Genomic DNA, 19,229 nt, shown 5'->3' with positions numbered 1-19,229 from the left:
TCTGCCGCGGCGTCTCTCCTCACATGAAAGACAATTGTCATTACCGCTCTATCAAAATGACTCCTGTCAGCAACATTTTCCCCTCACGTATCTAACCTCCTTTTGTTTCTCCCTCTTCCTTCCCTCTGATGCCCTAATCACCATTCCCCTCCATCAGTTGCTGGATCTAATTCCCCTCTCTTCCTTCGTTTGCAAAGGACCTCTGCTTTCATCCTTGAGAGAGGCTTTAATTCGAAGTGCGACGATGAATAAAGAAGGAAAGAGAGGGAGAGAGAGAGAGAGGGGAGACGAGAAGAAGAGATATGGAAAGGCGAAGCGCGAGCCGAGACGTTCGGGTGTCAATCAATCCGGCGCGAGGGGCTACAAGGGCCCGTGACTGGGGCTGCGTTTGATCTGTGTCTTTCAAAGGGGGAACAGCAGGAAGGGCCATCACAGCTGATTTGCCTCTCGCTGCTGGCCCCGGTGCCACTCTGACAGAGAGCAATCACAAGCAGGTTAATTCAACATCTACCTTCTTAATCTTTTTTCCCCCTGTCTCTTTCTTTTGGACTCGTTCTGTCTACTTAGATGAAGAACTCCTCTTCCCGCTGCCACCTCCACCTCCCCTTTCTGCTCCTTTTCAAAGAGGAGCGCTTCGCAAGTGGATATTCAATCTTTCACATCACCTGTTTCTTCTTTTTTGCTTTTGGGTTTTAACGACGAAATTTGTCCTTATTTACATGCCGATACTCCTGGAGGATAAAATATTAAAGGCAATTATTTTTCAGAGAAAAAGTTTACTTCTTTGGGTTGAAAGGGCCAGCTGCTGCATTTTGGGTTATTTCAGCTGCTGTCATTCTTTGCTTCCTGCGTGTGGTGAGCTGTGAGCTGAATATCTATTAGAGGCAAGATGACATCTTGAAAATACGCTGCTTAATTTGACTGAAGGAGGAGGATGTGCTTCCTTTGGATGGTGTGTTATTCAGATGAGATCTGACCTTCACACAAAACACTGAAAAAAAAAAGTCTGTGATAACGTATGTAACCTATTGCAGTACTGGACAAAAAAAAAGTAGAGAACATTCGTTATAAATAATAATTCAACAGTGGCACAAATGTTGGTACAACAAGTCCTTTAAAATAATTAGCAATTTATTTATGCTATTTACTTATACTTAAAAAATTATAATACTTTCCATGATTCTATGTTCCCCTAAGATATAGATATAATATCCACGGGTCTCCACATTACCATAGACACGGACCTGGGTTTATCTTGCCAGATTGTGAGGTTTTGGGTTTTGGATGACACAATTTATCAAACGTGGCAAAGCATCTTATGCCAACTATAAAGTGTGGTATTGTGTCAGCCTTGGTAACCATGCTAGAGTGCATTGTATCATGAACAACTAAGATCAAAAGAGAAATGATTAGTCAGACACAAAAGCAACCTTCTCCCATACCCGTCTCAGTCCACAGAACTAAGTCTTGTGGAAAGCCCATAGGATGAGCTGAAGGGAAGAATCCCTCAAGGCTTCCACATACTGGGGTGTATTGTGCATATTTTGTCAGCCATGTGGAATCCCTGCACACCGTTTGTGGATGGTTGTGACTTCATAGTCAAGAATACCAACTGGCTACATTTCTTGTGACAAATCCTTTCATTTCCCACAACCCGTATAGATCCTTACAAGTTTGATGAGATAGTTGGGCACCTAGTCAAGTTCACACACCTGCCACTTTCAGCGTGCACAGAAAGTGTCAGTCACATGTCATGTGTGTCCTTGTGACTGATTGTGTTGAGTCTCAGCCTCATTAGTTCAGATGCTGAGTACGCATACACGGCTGTAGAAACTGACCCTTGCACAGAAGTCTTCTTTGGGTCTACATTGGCGCGCATGAGTTTCAGTAGAGTGAAGTACCCCCGGGTGTGTGGGATGCTTAAGCGAGGATTAAATGCTCTGACGGATCTAGTGAGATTGTGGAAGGATGGATTCTCAAAGCCTCTCTGTATGATCCAACCTTGTTGAAGCAGTAGACGAGAAAACTGAAAGGCAACACGCATGAATGGTGTCAGGCTTAATAATTGCCGCAAATACTTCACACCAAACAAACCCCACGGGCTAGGTATGGTCCTGTTCCAACCTGCTCTCTTCAAGTTCTGGTAAATCTATCCAAGGCTGGAGTCCAGTACCATGTAGTGTATCGGCACCCGTCAACCCAATGCAAATAATGTGTTGATGAGATGCACTTGGGTGCTCCCAATCAACATTTTCCTTAAGTCCATTGCTTTCAGGTTAAAGAAAGTATTTACAGTAGGAGGTACAAATAATTGTCCGACCAGGAATTCTGTGAAAACAGTTATTCTTTTAACATGTTCAAATGCCAGCCTGGGGACTTTCTGCATGGAGTTTGCGTGTTCTTCTTGTGCATGCACGGATGTCGGGTACACCAGATTCCTTCCGAAGTCCCAAACCATGTTAGGTTAATTGGTTGCTCCAAATTGTTCCGAGGTACATGTATGTGTCAAAGATTGTTTATCCTGTCCGTCTCTGTGTTGCCCGGTGTTTGAGTGGCAATCTCTCCAGAGTATACCCAACCTCTTGATCAGTGACCAATGGAGATAGACACCAACTCCAGCGGATATAGACAATGGATGGATTGAAGGATTTACCACAATAAAGGTTGCAATTTTCAACATTAAATTACCATACTAAAATAAAAGGTAAATGTATTTTTAGCCTTGCACGTCTTCATCAGGGAAGCCAAAGAATAGGTTTCCGTCTGTATACCTAGTTTTTTTTTTTTTTTTGGTTCACAGGTGAAACTTGGGAGGTGTAAAGTACAATCGCTTCAGAATCTGTTTTAACCAAAGGTCAGGACAAACAAAAACATAGGAAGCTGGACAAAACAAAGGTGAGAACTATACTGAGGTGAGAAATAAAATCTAAACCTAAATGTGTGCTTTGGTTAAAGGTGAAAGCATACAGAGAATATGGAAGTACTAAGGTAAAAAGGTTGAACAGGAAGGTTAGGAGGTGGAAGTAAAGAAGGTTAAGAAAGATCTCTAAATTTGACAAAAACATATAAAGAAAAAGAACGAGTCACTAATCTAGAACAACAAGCTTCAGGGTCCGAACAAGGACGCAACCCTTATCAATTCGAGGAATATACGTATCAACAGAAAGCAGTGGTTTTCCAGTAATGTCCCTGCCTGGCCTCTTTTCCATGGTGCCCCCCTCTGGTTCCAATGCCTTTGTGTAAGGTCAGAGGGATAACAGGATAAAGGCTGTCCTCACTGCACCTCTGAAGGACAGCCACTCTACCGATTGGATTTGGAGGTCCTCAAGGACAAAGAGGAACACTGGAACACAAAGGAACCCAATCGAGGAAGGACGAGATTTCATCTGTCTCTGTGGCCTGAGTGATTGGCAGGGATGGCTACACCAGCAATCTCTGAGCTCCGCTTCTTTGTGGCTGGGCGCACCTCCATCAGAGCTTAATGACAAGACTTGGTCCACTGACAAAAATGCACTCTAAGAATGTCGACCAGCACACTTCAGAGAAGTAATGCAAGATCAAGGTTGAAAACCTCGAAAGAACAAAAGAAATAAGGTTTTGGAAGTAGAATAAATGTTCCCAACTAACATGAGATGTGGGGTAGAAGACATAAAAAGAAGAAAAAACAACAAAGTCAGTGTAATATTTGTATAGCACCATTATAAAGGAAGAGTGGGAGTGACATTAAAATGGAGAAAAAAGAAGTAGGCATGATCTCCATTACTATTATTATATTATAACAAACTGTCTCCTTCAACTTAAAATGTATCCTATGCATTTTTGGTAAGGGCTCATTTGCCGCCAACAGCGTGCCAAGTGACATTGTACCTGAATATTTCAGCTTTGCAAACTGTATTTTATTTTAAATATTTTACATCAGCTCTATGAAAAAATCTGCAAATATTCTGGAGACACGTTCCTCAGAAAAATCTGCAAACTGAACCGTAGTTCAAGATTCCTTAGTAATTAAAATGAACTGATGACGAATGGACGGATGCTGTTAAACAATCTGATTCATAGAAGACATGAATTTAAAAAGCATAAGGGGGAGTAGGAATGATCCCTGTGGTATGCCGCAAACTTCAAAAAACCTTAAAGCAAAACTATTCAGTGTCATTGAAGAGGTTACATTTGAGAGGCCACCCACCACTCTAAATGATCCCCCAAAATGAGTTATATATAGATATTTTGTGACTGCACTCTGCTTCCACAACAAAGGTGGCAAAACGAGGAAATAACTTGATGATTATCAGTAACACCGTCATATTTCTTTAGATATTTTCAGATTTGTAAGTTGATGCAGTGTATGCCTTGATTTTATTTTGTTTTTTTAGCAAATATTTGAAGACTCTAAAAGGCCGATAGCATCAGTGTGACACAACCTTGGTTGATATCTAAGAATACAGAGGTCCCCTTGGAGATAGCAAAGAAATGTGTTCAGAGGCAGAGCGGTGGCTCCTCTGACTACAGAACAGATCTTCAGCAGTAAAATTGGTGAAATGCCCCTTTAGCCTTTGGCCAATCCAGAGGAGTTGCTCAGTAACCAAGACAAACAAAGTCATCGAAGTAGTGAGGAACTTACAGAAAGAGTGACACTCATCTGACTTTTAGAAGAAATTAAAGAATTTATCTGTTGCATTGATAGAAATCTGAATAATTCAGGTATGCTCTGATAAGTCTGACCTAAGGCAAAGGTTTCATTGGACTATTACTGTTAGGAAAATTATCCTCCTGTTCATTTACTCATGAGTTTATTTTACAAGTTATCTTTTCATATTATTCTTTTCATATTATTCTTTTTTATTATTACTCTCATATTATTCTTCTTTTTATATTTACTTAACTTCTCTTTCTTTTGTAGTATGTTATTAACTTTGTTTAGGATGTTTGCTTAGAAGCTAAAAACGTTAAACATTCATGTGTTATTAGTTCCATCTGTAACTGATTAGTTGTGGTCAGCCACATGCCCTTATAAGGGCATGTCCATAGGAGATTTCAGAATGTAAAGACGGTTGGTCAATTCTCTGTGTGACTGTGTGAAGAGAAGCCCAACCTCCTTTTTCTATACAATAAAGAGAAATGCAAAGAAAGAACTGGCAGAATTGAGTCCAGACAGTGTTTGACAGCGATTCGTCGCGTCTGTTCTCAATTCTCCTATTCTGCAGAAAAGAAATCAAAAGAAACCTAATCTCTGTCTCTGGCTGATTCTTTGCAGGTTATGACAAAATAAACCTATCAATTACAGATAAAGTCAGACAGTTAGTAAAGATCAAATGCCATATTCTATCGTGTATTGTTGAATCCGTTTCCAGAACTTAGTAGAATATGGGACTAGGTGGGTATTTGTGCAACCTTACCTGCATGAAGGTAGGCAAGGTCTGGGTTCTCGATGTCGAAGTGATTGTCCTTCAGGTGGTTACGGAACTCCATGGGGGAGTTGGTGGCGTAGGTACACTTGGGGCAGTTGTACATCTTCACTCCTTCATGTTTCCCCGTATGGAGAATGTGCTTCCGGATGTTCTCAGCACAGTTGGACCTGGGGAGGCAAACCGAGAAAAACAAACAATGAAACTCTTATCTTCCCGAGTAAAGACAAATTATATCTTTTTAAAAAACAGCGAGAGCTCAAAAGATGTTTCAAGAGGGAGAATATAAGTGAAATATTTGCTATCGAGTCCAACATTTTATTGTTATGTGGACATGTACGAGACAAGAACCCCAGACACAGACCGGACGAGGGCTCCGAGCATGAAATTTATCCAGTTTTGACACAATAACCTCCTGAGACCCAGAAAAAAAAAAGTTTTTGAATTTTTTTTTTTTTTCACTACATGACTCTTTGGAGTGAAAAAACATCACTACAATTGAAAAAGTTTCAAAACATGTTATTATTTATTTATTACAGTATGTCCTTTGGAGAGGACATCGGGACTCTCTTGTGGCAAATATGAACACATTTTGAGGCCCAGGATGTCCTCTCTAAGGACCAACAGGATTTAACACAGTGGCATGTATGGTTTCAGAGTTATGAACAAAAAAACCTATGTCCTCCACAGAGGACAAAAATGTATTGCTGGGTCTCAGGAGGATATAGTTATTTTGTGTTCCTTTTATCACACTTTTTTCTTTCATCTGAGCATGCTGGGAGCAGTATGTTAGGGCCGCTGGAGGATCCAGGCCCACTGAATGCATTGAACAGAGATGTCTGAGGACATCCTTTATGCAGTTATGTATCTTCAGCAGCTGTAAGAAAGGTAAAGGATGATGTTGTTGTGGTGTGTGTGGGGGTGTGTATGTGTGTGCTGGTCAAACAGTCCAGGCCAAGAAGTGAGCTACTGCAGGGGGATAGGATGTAACAATGTCAGCTCGGAGAGTCAGACGCAACCCGCTGCTGATTAATGATGTTGCCTGATCTGCTCCCAGACTGTATCTAAACCTGCCCCCATACACACATAAACAAACAGGCTCATGTTAAAGGTACAGCCAGACCGGTGCGTACATATTTAGACTGAATACCAGCAAAATAAAAAGCGTGAGCTAAAGAAAAAATAAGAATAAAGACTCAAATGACAGCAGTGGTCTTCATATACAGACATGAATCAATGAACTCGCACGCAGACATGTGCTCACCCACAATACATCATACAAATACGCATGTGCGGGGTGGAATACTCCTTCACACACCGTCGTGCGTTGATGGATGAGGCACTTGTGCTCAGTTTGGACCTGACATTCTCGGACAGTATAATACGCAATTATTCTCCCTTATCACCTTGGCCGGGACAATAAAGCCCCACTGTGCCATAGCTCACGCCAGCCAAAGAGGGAATTTGTTTTCACTTTTGCAGAGACGCCTCTCTCCATCACAGGTCTGTGGTCCGGCCTGGCTTCACTGCAATCCAAAAATAAAAAATAAAAAAACGGAGCCAGCTCTCACTGGGTGGTGCACAAGTAGAGAATAGATGTTCTATTGTTGAGGCACTCTCAACCCGAAAAAATAATACCTTTATGAGTCTTGAAAATCACCAACACACACCTATATATATATATATCTATATATATAGATATATATATATAGATATAGATATATAGTTATATACAGTATATCTATATATAGACAGACAGACAGACAGATAGATCTATCTATATAGATCTAGATATATATATATAACTTAACTTAGCATCCCTTTACTATATTTAGCATCCCATAGATAGATTTAGCTTAGCCAACTTTAATTTAGCTTTGCATAGCTGACATCGAGTACCCAGACCTTCCCTTATTGCATGCAGGTAATGTTGCACAATGTTCACTAGGTCAAGGATTCTGCAGAGTTAAAAAAAAATAAACAGTTCAACAAATGTAGGTATGCAGTGCAAGTGTATTTTGGCCTCCTTTACTGGTTTTAGTCAACAAATCTGGCATTTAGGGGTGAGTGGCAAAAAGAAAGCTGTTATTGGAAGAAAGCTACAAGATGACCTGATAGGAGTTTACCACGAGTCATGGGGCACAACAAACGTGGAAGAAAGTGACGTGGTCAAGCACCCTCCTGGAGAAGCTAAATGTTTTCAGATGTATTTTCATCAAAAGTTGGCCCACAGATGGCTAAACACATATAAAAATGTAAAAAAAAACATGTTATATTCTTCCTCCTACTTAATATCTATATAATAATCAGAATTAACTGTAATAATGATTGATAGAAGTTTGTCATTATAAGGTGACAAACTGAAAAAAATGCACTTTTGTAAAGGACTTGTACACAGTGTGATTCATTTACTTTATAGAACTCAGTATTAAATAATATGAGTTTATCCAAACAAATAACTATATTTTCTCTGTGATTACTGTTTTATCTGCTGTGACTAACAAAGCAAAGCAGCTTCACAGGCAACTTGCAGCCATCTGTTGAATCCACTTCAGCCTGATGGAGAACAAAAAAAAAACAACACAAAAACACACAAAAAAATGAATTTTAGACTGTCACACGCACTCAAATGAACACAAACGAAGCTGCTAAAAAGAAAGCATTCAATGCTGAAAAGCGAGCTGATCTGGTATTCTAGGACTGCGGCATAAATAGATAAAATTTGAAGCAGAGCTAAAAGGCTCTAAAGAGAGCGCGGGTGGATTCCTATGGGGGCCATGCTATCTCTCAGATATGGTAATGGCGTAATTGTCATATTAAAACAACACAATGTGCGTTTAGGAGTCAGCAGGTGTCACAGTTAGTGAAAGCCCACACTAACCCTCCTACTATACGCCGGATTAATTAGTCCAACGCCGTTTCGACAACCTCCCCCAACCTATGCGCCCGCCACGGGAGTCAGCCATACTGATAGCCGACGCACACGTCACCTCATCGCCGCCACTTTGCGGCTCCCAGCTTCATCTGAGCCACTTCCACATTCCTCCTCCCCAAGACTGTATGCTAATGGGAGAGGTGTAATTGAAGAGGCGCTTTGTTAGGAAAGATTTAAATGTGTTCCTTGTGTGTGTTTGGAGTATTTTTTTTTTTTTTTTTGGAGGGGGTTGTAATGCGAATCATTTGTGCAATGTTGTGCCGAATGGTTAATGGCTCCCTCTCCTCCGTTGATCGTTTCCGTCAGTTTACAAGGTTGCAGGCTTTGACCGCCGCCGACGGCACGCGTTTCATCGTCAAACTCGCCATCAGCCGGATTAAAACAAAAACGGTTAAGCATCCAATAAGTAATAGTCGGCACAGGCCCGCGAGAAGTCAGAGGCTACGGATTAATTAGACCATTTAAGAAGCCACTATGACTTTAACGAGAGGCGGTTGGGGGGGTGAAACTTCTCATTGTGAACAATAGCAATCATTTCTAAACAGTGGAAGTAAAGCAGTTTAGCAGCTTGCATAAATAGCTGCGGAAAAGTGAGACAGACATCATTAATTGACAACCCCGGACTCCCAGCGCAATATCATTAGAATATTTTCACCACTATTTCCCAACTATAATTATCCCCCCTCCATTATCTGTGTCTGTCTGAATGGTGGATGAGTGGCATTTGATAGATCATTTACTCCCCGCTCATTTACATGCGTTTCAGAAGCAGCTTTGATGGGGATAGCATCGTATCAAGTGAGAACCGTGAACGACACGCGGAACATTTAACATGCAATACTGTAGCTGTGCGAATCACATCCCTGGAGCGGATTTTGTTTCCAGCGAGCAGCGGCTGTCAGTCACAGAAGGCTGAACTATTTCCCTACGAAAGCGGTGTTTTTATTTCAGAAGCCCGAAATTCACTCAAAGGTCGAACCTATCCAGCAGCTCCTTATTACAACCAGGTGAGGGTGTAAAAGCAAGGCGCAGGTACGGCCCCTCACATTCACGTCCTGTCTTCATCTTCATAAGCCAGCAGGGTGTTTCCACTGTCTACCTCCTCCCCCTCTGGATCCCCAGAACCCTTGGGGCTACCAAAATGTTAATTTGGCTTCTAATTTAGTGTTTCATTTGCTGCTATCAGTAACGATCATTATGTATCAGCCAGGGAACAATAGGGCCGAGAACATTTGGCTCGTTCTGCGGGAAAGTATCTTTCTTATAGTCGAGTTCAGCCTGGTGGTTTGAGACGAGGCCCAAATTTCACACAAAGGAGCATGTGGATCAGTGATCCTCCTAAAGTAGCACAAGTTTTTACAAACGATCTAACTTTGAATGATTTTCAGTATGCTCAGCTTGAACAAAATTTACAAAATACTGACCATCATTCAACGTAAGATTTTTTTTTATATGACAGATGGTCTACAAAGCAAATACTCAACTTTTTTTTTGGAAACTATTTCCAAAATAAATTTAAAACATGCCTATTAACACAAGACAGTTACCAGGAGTTGAACCTAAATGTTCAGGAAATTTACGTAAACTACTGCTACGACAATAAAGTCTTTATGTGACTAGCTGTGACAGGTTTAATTGAGAAAGAGCAGCCATTTCAAGATGCAGCTAATGATGCTATGCTAACACTGCATGAGGTTTTAATACATGAGGATCTGCTGCAAAGCTAATGACTGAATGAAATCGACTGCACACAGTCGCCACATGCTCGTCCAGGTGGAGGGACTGCTGCAAAGTGAGGCTTCAATCGGCTGGGTTTGAAAAAGACAACGAGATAAGAGATGATTTCTTTTTTTATGTAACAAGAAATGTTCGTTTTTTAAGCTCATAAACTGAATGCTACGCAACAATCTACAGCTTTCTGCTCAGCATCGTCCTGTGTCCTGACTATTTTTGTTCCTTGTTTTCTACAGGTAAAAGTGGCTAAGTGAGTAAAACATTTGCATCACGGAGGACGAAATGCTTCAGTTTCTGTATATTTTTATAATGCTGGTATTTGAAGACAGGAAGACTTCAATTGCCAGCAAATATCTGTTAGAAATACTAGAGCTTATTATCGGTAATTAACAACACACTCTGAGTTTATCTGCAAGAAGCAACTGTGTGCGCCCAGGTTCATAAGAACAGTCCTCGTCGTCTCACAGAGTTAAAAACTGAATAAACTAATGAATATAAGGGAAGCAGAGACATCTGGATGTAAAAAAAAACCTCCAAACATTCACACATTGGTTCAATAGACGTAAAAGGGACATTTAAGAGTATCGACCAAGTTGAGTATAAACTATAGGGTGACCCAGAGGTTTCGTTTTTTTAAAACACAAAGCAATAATTTGAGAACAATTATAACTTGTCAGCATTTCTTTTTTCCCCCTTCTATCTGTCTTTTGTATGTAGTCGCCTCGAAAACACAGATAAAGTTTGAGTCCAGAGCTTCATTTCAGCAAAGCAGGTGTAGCGAGCCGCTGAAATGATTTTGTCACAGAAGGTGGGGGAAAAAAACAAATGAGTACATCTAAAACCGATGATGGGTTTGAGATCATTCCCTTTCACACTTTCCTGCCACGATCCGGGCCGAGAGAAAGGGGGAACGAGTGAAGGCGAGAGAGGAGCAGACAGGTAGAGAGACAGAGAGAGAAAGGGAGAGAGAGGGAGAGATGTGCAACGCCGGCCAAAACTTTTTCAATTTCACCGACAATTTCCTGTGTAATTACTGATGTGGTGTGATGGTGTTTTAATGACAGGGACCCGCCGGTGACAGTGACACGGTGTGTGAGGATGCGAGCAGGAACGTGGTTGTGGGTGTGCGTGTTGTGGAGATCTGGCTGGGCTTGTTGATGATGGCAGAGTGATGAGATGGAGCCATGCTGCGGAGATTAGACCTGTCGGCTCTCCACCGCTTTCAAGCACCGTACACACACACACACACACACACCATAAAACTCCATAAACACACACACACAAAGCTTTTACCGTTATCCCCAAACGCTCCCCCTTAAAATACCCGACAACGCCACCTGCTTTCTCGACGTCAAATACACACACTTTTGCATTCTGGTGCCCCCTGTTATCAGCCTCCTGATCATCGATGCCACCGGCGCCAACAGCCAAGTGTGGGTCAATGAGCCGGTACCTGTAGTCGCACCAGGGGCAGCGGTACGGTTTCTCTCCGGTGTGAACACGTTTGTGGCGCGACAGGTGGGACTGTGTGGTGGAGGCGAAGTTGCAGAGCTTACACTTGAAGGGTCTCTCTCCTGTTGGGGTTGAAAAAGATAGGAGGTAGACATTAGAGATGAGAAACAGATGACATGGGAAGACAAGCACGTGCTGTGGTGGCGCAGGGGGTTAGCACGCCCCACATTTGGAGGCCTTAGACCCGCGGACATCGCGGGTTCGACTCCCGGTCCCGACGACCTTTGCCGCATGTCCTCCTTCAAAAAATGGCGCCGGCTCAGCTGGCTGCCTGCAGTGTGCTGTAACTGCGAAATAATTTCCCTGCTGGGATGAATAAAGTAATTCTTCTTCTTAAATAACCCCCCCCAAAAAAGGGGGAAAAAACCTCTTAGAATGACAAACTCTGATGTATTTTATTGGAATAGTATGCAGAACACAAAGTAAGTCAAATAGTTTCATTTTAAAGATGGTGCATTCATTTGTATCCAGTTCTCATCCGCATTTCACAAGTCACCTAATTAGCAAAACACAGAACGTGAGTGGACCAACAGCATCATGTAGACCAAGAAACACAATGCACAGGTCAGGGATAAAGTAGTGGAGACGTTTGAAGAAGAGTTAAGGTTATGGAGCAAGAGTACGCCACTGGAAACCAACCAAAACATGGCCGCCCACCTACTGGATGGACAAGAAGACAGGTCTCACCTTCTCTATAGTAATACATGGTGATGGCAACATCACCCTGTTTTCTTCAGGAATGAAGATGTGAGTTAGATTCAATGGGAAGACGAACTGAGCTAAATTCAGATCAATCCTGGAAGAAAGACTGTTGGAGAGAGAGACAAACTTTTGTTTTTGACTGTGGAGGAAGTTAACCTTCCAGCATGAGAGCGAAGCTAAACATGCATCCAGAGATACAAATAAATGGCTTGGATCAAAAAAAATGCTCGCATGTTAGAATTGCCTAGTCAAAGTCTATAAATAAAATTCAACTGAGAATCCGTGAAAAGACTTGGACATTGAAGTACTGAAGTTCACGTGCTCTCGATCCAATTTGAGTAGGCTTGAGGTATATTGCAAAGGATGAAAAAAAATAATCTGTCATCTGTTCTGTGTGCGTGGAGGATGTGGAGGTTGAATACAAATAAAAACGGCATTTTTCAAATTTTACTTTGAAAAAATATTGAAAAGCACCAATTCTCTTTCTTCCTTATACTATTTTGTCTTGATTGCTGGCGCAAATAAATCCCAATAAAATTCATTAAATATTATTGCTGCAATGTTGCAAAAATGCCAAAAAGTTAAACGGATACTTTCACTACTTAATAGTTAACAATTAATTCTTAGTGCAGAGCCCTGTACATGACTTGACAAAGATAAAAGGATCTTACTTATCTTAAGTAAAACAAAAACTCCACTGGGGTCTGATCTGCTTCAACAGATCAGATAATGTGTAAAATTAGCTAAATCAAAGCAGCCTTCTTTGAGCATTAAATACATTTGCATAAAAATAAAAGGTCAGTAGAAGTCTGTTTTTATTATTATTTTACTGAAGACAGGGGAAACACTGCTTTTGCTAGAAATAAGCTGGCACCAGGAAGTGATATGTGAACTATCCTTTCAAAATAAGTGGCAACTGTTCTAACAGTGGGGTGCTGATATTGTTGTCTAACAACTCATTAGAGTAAATTCTGCCTTCATGTGTATTTGTCTTTGTGTTTTTCATAAAATCTCTCCGTTAGTCAGTTAGTTGTATTGCTTTGCATCCTGCAACGACTGAGCCATTCATAGGGGCTTTCCAGAAAACGTCTTTTTTTCTTGCCCCCCTGTTTTTTGTTGGGGTTTTTTTTTTTTTTAGCAGGAAGGTATTTTATTCAAAATCTTCAAGAAAGTCTGCTTCTTTTCTCTTTACTCTTAACATGACCTTCACTGGACACAGTTTGTTACTGCCTCGGTGACATTTCCACGTTGAGAGGAACGGCGATGGCCGCTTGCCTGTTCTGCGCTGTTGCTGCGTAAGAGCTACGAATTCATCAAAAATAATGGCACAATATGACCCTCGGGAGTTTGCGCAATAAAATGTTGGGCTTCCCAGTTGCCTCGGTTGTTGCATTGTCAAATCTGTTGTCGTTAACCATGCGGGTAAATCAACCGACAAGCATCGGCACAGTAGGGCTGGACAGAATTGGACGCTTTAGGTACAAAATCTAAGAATGAATATTTAGCAATGAATATTTATAAGAGCATTAATAATTGTTGGTAGTCTGCCAGTTGAGGGTTAGAAACGGTATTTGTTTCACTATCTCAATTTCTCCCCTTCTTGGGGAGAAAAAAAAAAAACACTTGTTATTGACAGCCCATCTGAAAAATGCAATTTCCCTAAGCGACAGAATGACATGGTGAAATGATAACTGAAATTAAAAATCTCAGATTCAGTCAGCCATACTCGTACACATGCCCATCAACGACGGCAGCGCGTCAAACCGAAGCACCCGTGTGAGAGCGAGACGTAGCAAACGGGTCGCCTGGACTGCACCACAGTTCGCGTTTGAAGGCTTCAATCGACGACTGAGATTAAGAAAGTCCGTGAACACAAGAGTTAGTTTGTGCTCGGATAAATTTACATCGCGAGCTCGGAGTGTGTGTCTGGTGGTTTACCTGTGTGTTGGCGTCTGTGTTTGGTGAGGGCGTGTCTTGTGCCTCCTGCGAAGCCACACAGGTCACAGAGGTAGGACTTCTCTCCTGTAAATGCAGAGTAGAAGAAGGGACATAGAGAAACACACTGAGGACACAAGGAAAGTTGTGAGGAAATTCTAATACCTTAATTTAGTGCTTGTTGATCAAAGGTGTAAAAGAACAGCCTGTTTAATTTCAACTACCTGAGAGAAGCCATCTAAAATAAATATGAAAACAAATACTAAACAGCAGAAGAGGCTACAGGTTTCGTCTTTCTAACACCTGCAGGACAGCCTTGACGTGTCTCAACAAGGGGTTATGATGGATTGTTAAGTGAACCAAACATCAAACAAGAGAGGGGCTTGTCTATTATTGACCTTAACAACCTTTTTAAGGTGTGTTCCCACCAGCTCTGTTTAGTCCACTTTAATCAAACTCTAGTCAGTTTGCCTAGAAAGTCCGGTTCGTTTGGGGAGGTATGAATGCATAATCGAACTCTGATGCAGACAAAAATGAAACTGATCCGCCGTATGGCGAACTTTGATTAAAGAGAACTCTGGCGCAGTTCAAATTCATATGTGGATGCCTTTGGAGACTACTCCGAAAGCAGGAAGTGGACTTAGCGCAGGGCATTCTGGGTAAATACAACTAAAACTATCGCGACAATGGGAGAAATGCCCCGTTGTCTTTTACCAATGACAAAGAGAAATCCTACAACCACTAAAATATGGCGCTTCTACATCTTTGTTTGCATATTGTGAAGAAGGAAGTTGTGCATGTCTTCTTCTGAGGTTTTTGTAGTCCTTCTTGGTGCAGCACCACCAAAGGCGAAGGGGGGACAGAGGGTAAAGGTGGTTTGGATTGTTTGGTACACTGCAGTGTGAAAGTGAACTGCACCAGTTGAAAATGTAGCAAATGTTGCAATTTTGATCCCCAATCGAATCGAGTCTAGCGGGCTAAGAGTGTGTGTAAACACTCTTAGTGTGACTTCTCTGCCTACGACTTATAAACATGATACTTTCAATGGATGGATGCAAAAGATCCCTTCCTGGAACGGAGCAAAGTTTATTGGTAAAGCTGGTTTCTTTCACACTGATCCCGTTTCAAGCTGTCGTGTATTTCACTCTGAGGCTGCGTCAACAACCGCAAAATAAAAATCAAATGGCACAAGTGCAATCGCACTTGCCATATGGCTCTGGATTAGACTGATGAGTCTTGATGCCTCAATGTGACATTCCTGTCACTGAGAGCAGCAGCTAAAGTGCCACTGAGAGAAGCTCGGCGTTCAACAAGACAAAGAGGATGGGCATGGTGAGAAAGGGGGAAACGTGTAAAGTCGGAGCGAAGCAAAAAGCGAGAAAAGAAAAGACAGATTGAGCAGATGAGCAGAGGGCCTAGTTGGCTAACAGATGAGCCAAGCAGAAGTCACAGATCACTAGTGTATATCCATCAGAGCTCTCATAGCTAACTAATTCCTCCAATCAGATGGATCCGTGTAAATATGTCAAATGGGGGACGGGAAATTGCCAGTGTGGTTTATTGACTGTGATAAAATCTGAAAAGCACCGCTGAACATAATTACATACTTGTCAGAGCCATAAAAATTAGCTTTATTATCAATGGGATGGTTTTGTACAACTTCATTTGGGGGCGATGCCTTCCAGATGGGGAGCGTGGAGAGCTTTTTTACACTCCTCCTCTCTTCCCTGCATCTGGCTCCGTCATTAACGGCATGATGGTCTCTCTTCCTACTTCTCTCTGTCTGCCACCGCACACACATGCACCCCCCGCCACCCCCCGTCACACAAAGACTGCAACATTTGTGATTAGGCTCACTCAGGGAAACGAGTGCACACATTTACAGATTGGACGCAGATGTGTATGCAAATGTACGCAAACACACACAAGCTGCATGTGGTGAGCTACTGTACGCGCACATATTGTTTCGTGCGTGCGTGCGTGTGTGGATACACTGTAGGTGCCACGCTTATGTTTAACATGCAGGTCGTATATGCATGTACTCTATGTGTGTGTTTTCTACGTGCAGCTGAGCTCCTCACACTTAAGTATTCATCCCAGTTGCCGACGGTGCAGCACGGCTCTCGCCACACACTGATAACACATGTGGGGTGACTCTTCCAGCTGGGCCTTGGCGCTGCTCAGCTCCTCTTCAGCACAGATAGCAGCTTTCACCGGGTCCACAGAGACCCGGCAGCCTCAAGTTTCCTCTGTTCCGCCCATTTAAAGCCACTCGATTGTGAGAGGAGTTTTTATGCGGTGCCACTTAAAAAACAACCCTAAAAAGGGACATTTGTTAGCCGGACAATCCAAACCCGAATGTCGTTACAAAGAACAATCCTATAAGTTAAAGAACTATCCATTAAAAGTTTCTTTTATTATTATTATTATTATAATTGCATGCATCTGAAAAATAATCCTGGAAAATATGTTAGAAAGTTTTTTGTGTTTTCTTCCCCCCCACATCAATTAAAGAATCCCTCTTCTCTGTGCTTATACAATAAAATCAGTCTTAGATGTGTTCAGAGAAAAATAAAATAAGAATTAAAAAAAAAACATTCTACGTTCAAAAATAAAATATTTTTTGTTTTTTAAATCTGTTGTGTGATGTGGATATTAAAAGTGACACAACTGTAAGTACAGTGGACTCTTGGTATTCACAAGGGTTAGAGATCACCACCACCCACAAATAGATCAAGTCTGTAATTACTTGACATTTCTTAGAAAAATGCTTGAAACTACTTCATTTTAATAGTTTAGTTACCATACATAGCTTAATATGCATAAACACACACAATGGAAACTGTCTAATATCTACACTTTTCCATATTTCCATTCTTGGGTGTACAGCCAATCAGCAACAAGGAAAATGAATGGCATTTCCTGGTTTGGCTTTGCTGCAAATGCTAGCCAATAGTGTGTTAAATAGCATTGTGCTAAGATATTTCAACTTCCCAAGCTGAATTTTAATTAAACTATTTTAGATATTTTGAATCGGTGAATTTTTCCTAAGAAATTTGGAGTTAAGTTCCACAGAAAAATACACAAATAGGTGAATCTGTGAATAATGAACCACAAGTAGGAGAGGCCAAATATATAATTGGAAAGCAGAATTTTGATGCACATGCCTTTGCAAATAAGAGACGGCACAAATTGATGCTGCAGTGATGGCTGCGATTAGGTAAATTGTGCAGCTGTAAAGTAGAGAAATGATAAAACATTAGACACACCTCACATTAACAATGAGCAGTTATTCACAAAGAAATGCTCATCTGTGGGTGTTTATGAGGACTTTGGTTAAAGTTGTTTCTTAACATAAATGCTTTGCATCAATAGAACTGGAGGAATTTCAGATTTGTAACTGGATCTCTCAGACGTACACAGATGAAATCCTGAAAGCGAAAATGACAAGAACTACTGGTTGATTCTTCTGGCATAAAACAAAGAATTAACAGAAATTTTCTAACTTTGCTTCGTAAAATTACATTAAATGTAGTTGGCTGGTCCTCTGATGTAAACATGAGGGACTAGATTTATGTTTTAGTTGCCTTCCCGATAGACATATCGAGGAATCAACAGAAGGAAGCAAGACAGAATAACTTTGAAAATTGCTAAAACTACAACTAAGTTGGATTTTGGGAAACAAATCAAGAAAAAAACCAAAACATTTTCCCCACGTTTCGTTGTTCTTGCCATAACTAAATATTAATGGAAGAATTGATTTTTAAGGCATTTATTGAAATAAATGTAGAAATAATTGAAGAAAAAAAAAAGAAAAACCAAAGTGAACAACACCTTTATGTGCAGGTCTGTAAACCCAATGAGTTACCATTCATCTGTTCAGGTTGTTTATGCCTCTTTGAAAAAAAAAAAAAGGACAGCACTAGTCACCCCTCCCTCTCCATCTCTCATTACAACCAATGCTACAAAACCCCACCACAAAAAAAAAAGAAGAAATCTATAGCCATCGATCCCTTTGCCCCGCCATCGTCGGCACAATTATTCCTGAGGAGGAAACGTTGGCGATAAATTACATGTGTGCTTTTCATCTGCTGCTGTGTGGGGCCGAGCGCCATGGCGACAGGGGAGGTGGGGGGGGGTTAGTGGGAACAACGCCGTGATCAAACTGGAGGATCAGCACAGCACTTCCAGGATCTCCAAAACGTTCTCAGACCTCAGTGATCTTTGTCATGTTGTCACATGACAACAGTAAACGTCAATGTTTTCTTTAATGAGATTTTACGTGACACAAATCCCTTTTTATTTTTTTAAAAGTATGGGAACAAAAAACAAAAAGTTTCTGAAACGTGCAGCACATACTTATGCAAATCTTCTTCTGGGGTATGTCTATCACACGTTTAGACTGCTTTGAATGGAGAGCCTCTTCTAACATCAATTTTTAAGTTGACTTGCTAATTTTATTTGAACCTAAACTATTCCACTGGATCTCTGGCTGTATGTCTATCCAACATCAGAGCATCATGCTGCTACCGCCGTGTACTACAGTCAGGATGGCACGTGTAGGGTGTTTTCCTCTACTCTTTCCATGTAAGGGCAAACAATCAAATTTTGCTTTCATCTGCCAAGAGCTCGTCTTATGTGGCTCGAGGCAAACTGGACATTTGAAGCTATTTTCATCAGCAATTCAAGAATCTTCTATAACTCCTTTAATTGCATCAATTACTGCAATGGTGTCTTCATGCAATGGTGTCTTCATAAGTCAAAAAACCCCCAACTAAATCAGACAGATGTAGCTGATCCACAAGGCCGCTGCTGGCTTTCTGACTAAAACCAGGAAGATAGATCACATCACCCAGTTCTAAAATCTTTCCACCGGCTCTCTGTAGCCCAGAGAACAGACCTTAAAATACTGCTGTTAGTTCATAAATCACTGAACGGCTTAGCACCAAAATACATTATAGATCTGCTGTTGTTCTATCAATCTTCCAGACCTCTCAGGTCTGCTG

General features: G+C 41.3%; 1 protein-coding gene across 1 annotated transcript in view; it reads right to left on the bottom strand.

Annotated features, from left to right (window-relative positions):
* Window positions 1–19,229, bottom strand: part of znf407 (zinc finger protein 407) — a 199,643-nt gene that overhangs the window by 54,944 nt on the left and 125,470 nt on the right. The window contains exons 7-9 of the mRNA XM_032558852.1: window positions 14,227–14,310; window positions 11,528–11,648; window positions 5,397–5,575 (exon numbers count right to left, since the gene is read on the bottom strand). Of these exons, the coding sequence (XP_032414743.1) occupies window positions 5,397–5,575; window positions 11,528–11,648; window positions 14,227–14,310 (384 nt within the window). The remainder of the gene's footprint in view (window positions 1–5,396; window positions 5,576–11,527; window positions 11,649–14,226; window positions 14,311–19,229) is intronic.

The sequence above is a fragment of the Xiphophorus hellerii genome, chromosome 3, assembly GCF_003331165.1.
Source record: "Xiphophorus hellerii strain 12219 chromosome 3, Xiphophorus_hellerii-4.1, whole genome shotgun sequence".
In the NCBI taxonomy this organism is placed as follows: Eukaryota; Metazoa; Chordata; class Actinopteri; order Cyprinodontiformes; family Poeciliidae; genus Xiphophorus; species Xiphophorus hellerii.
This window is presented reverse-complemented; position numbering and strand designations above follow the sequence as displayed.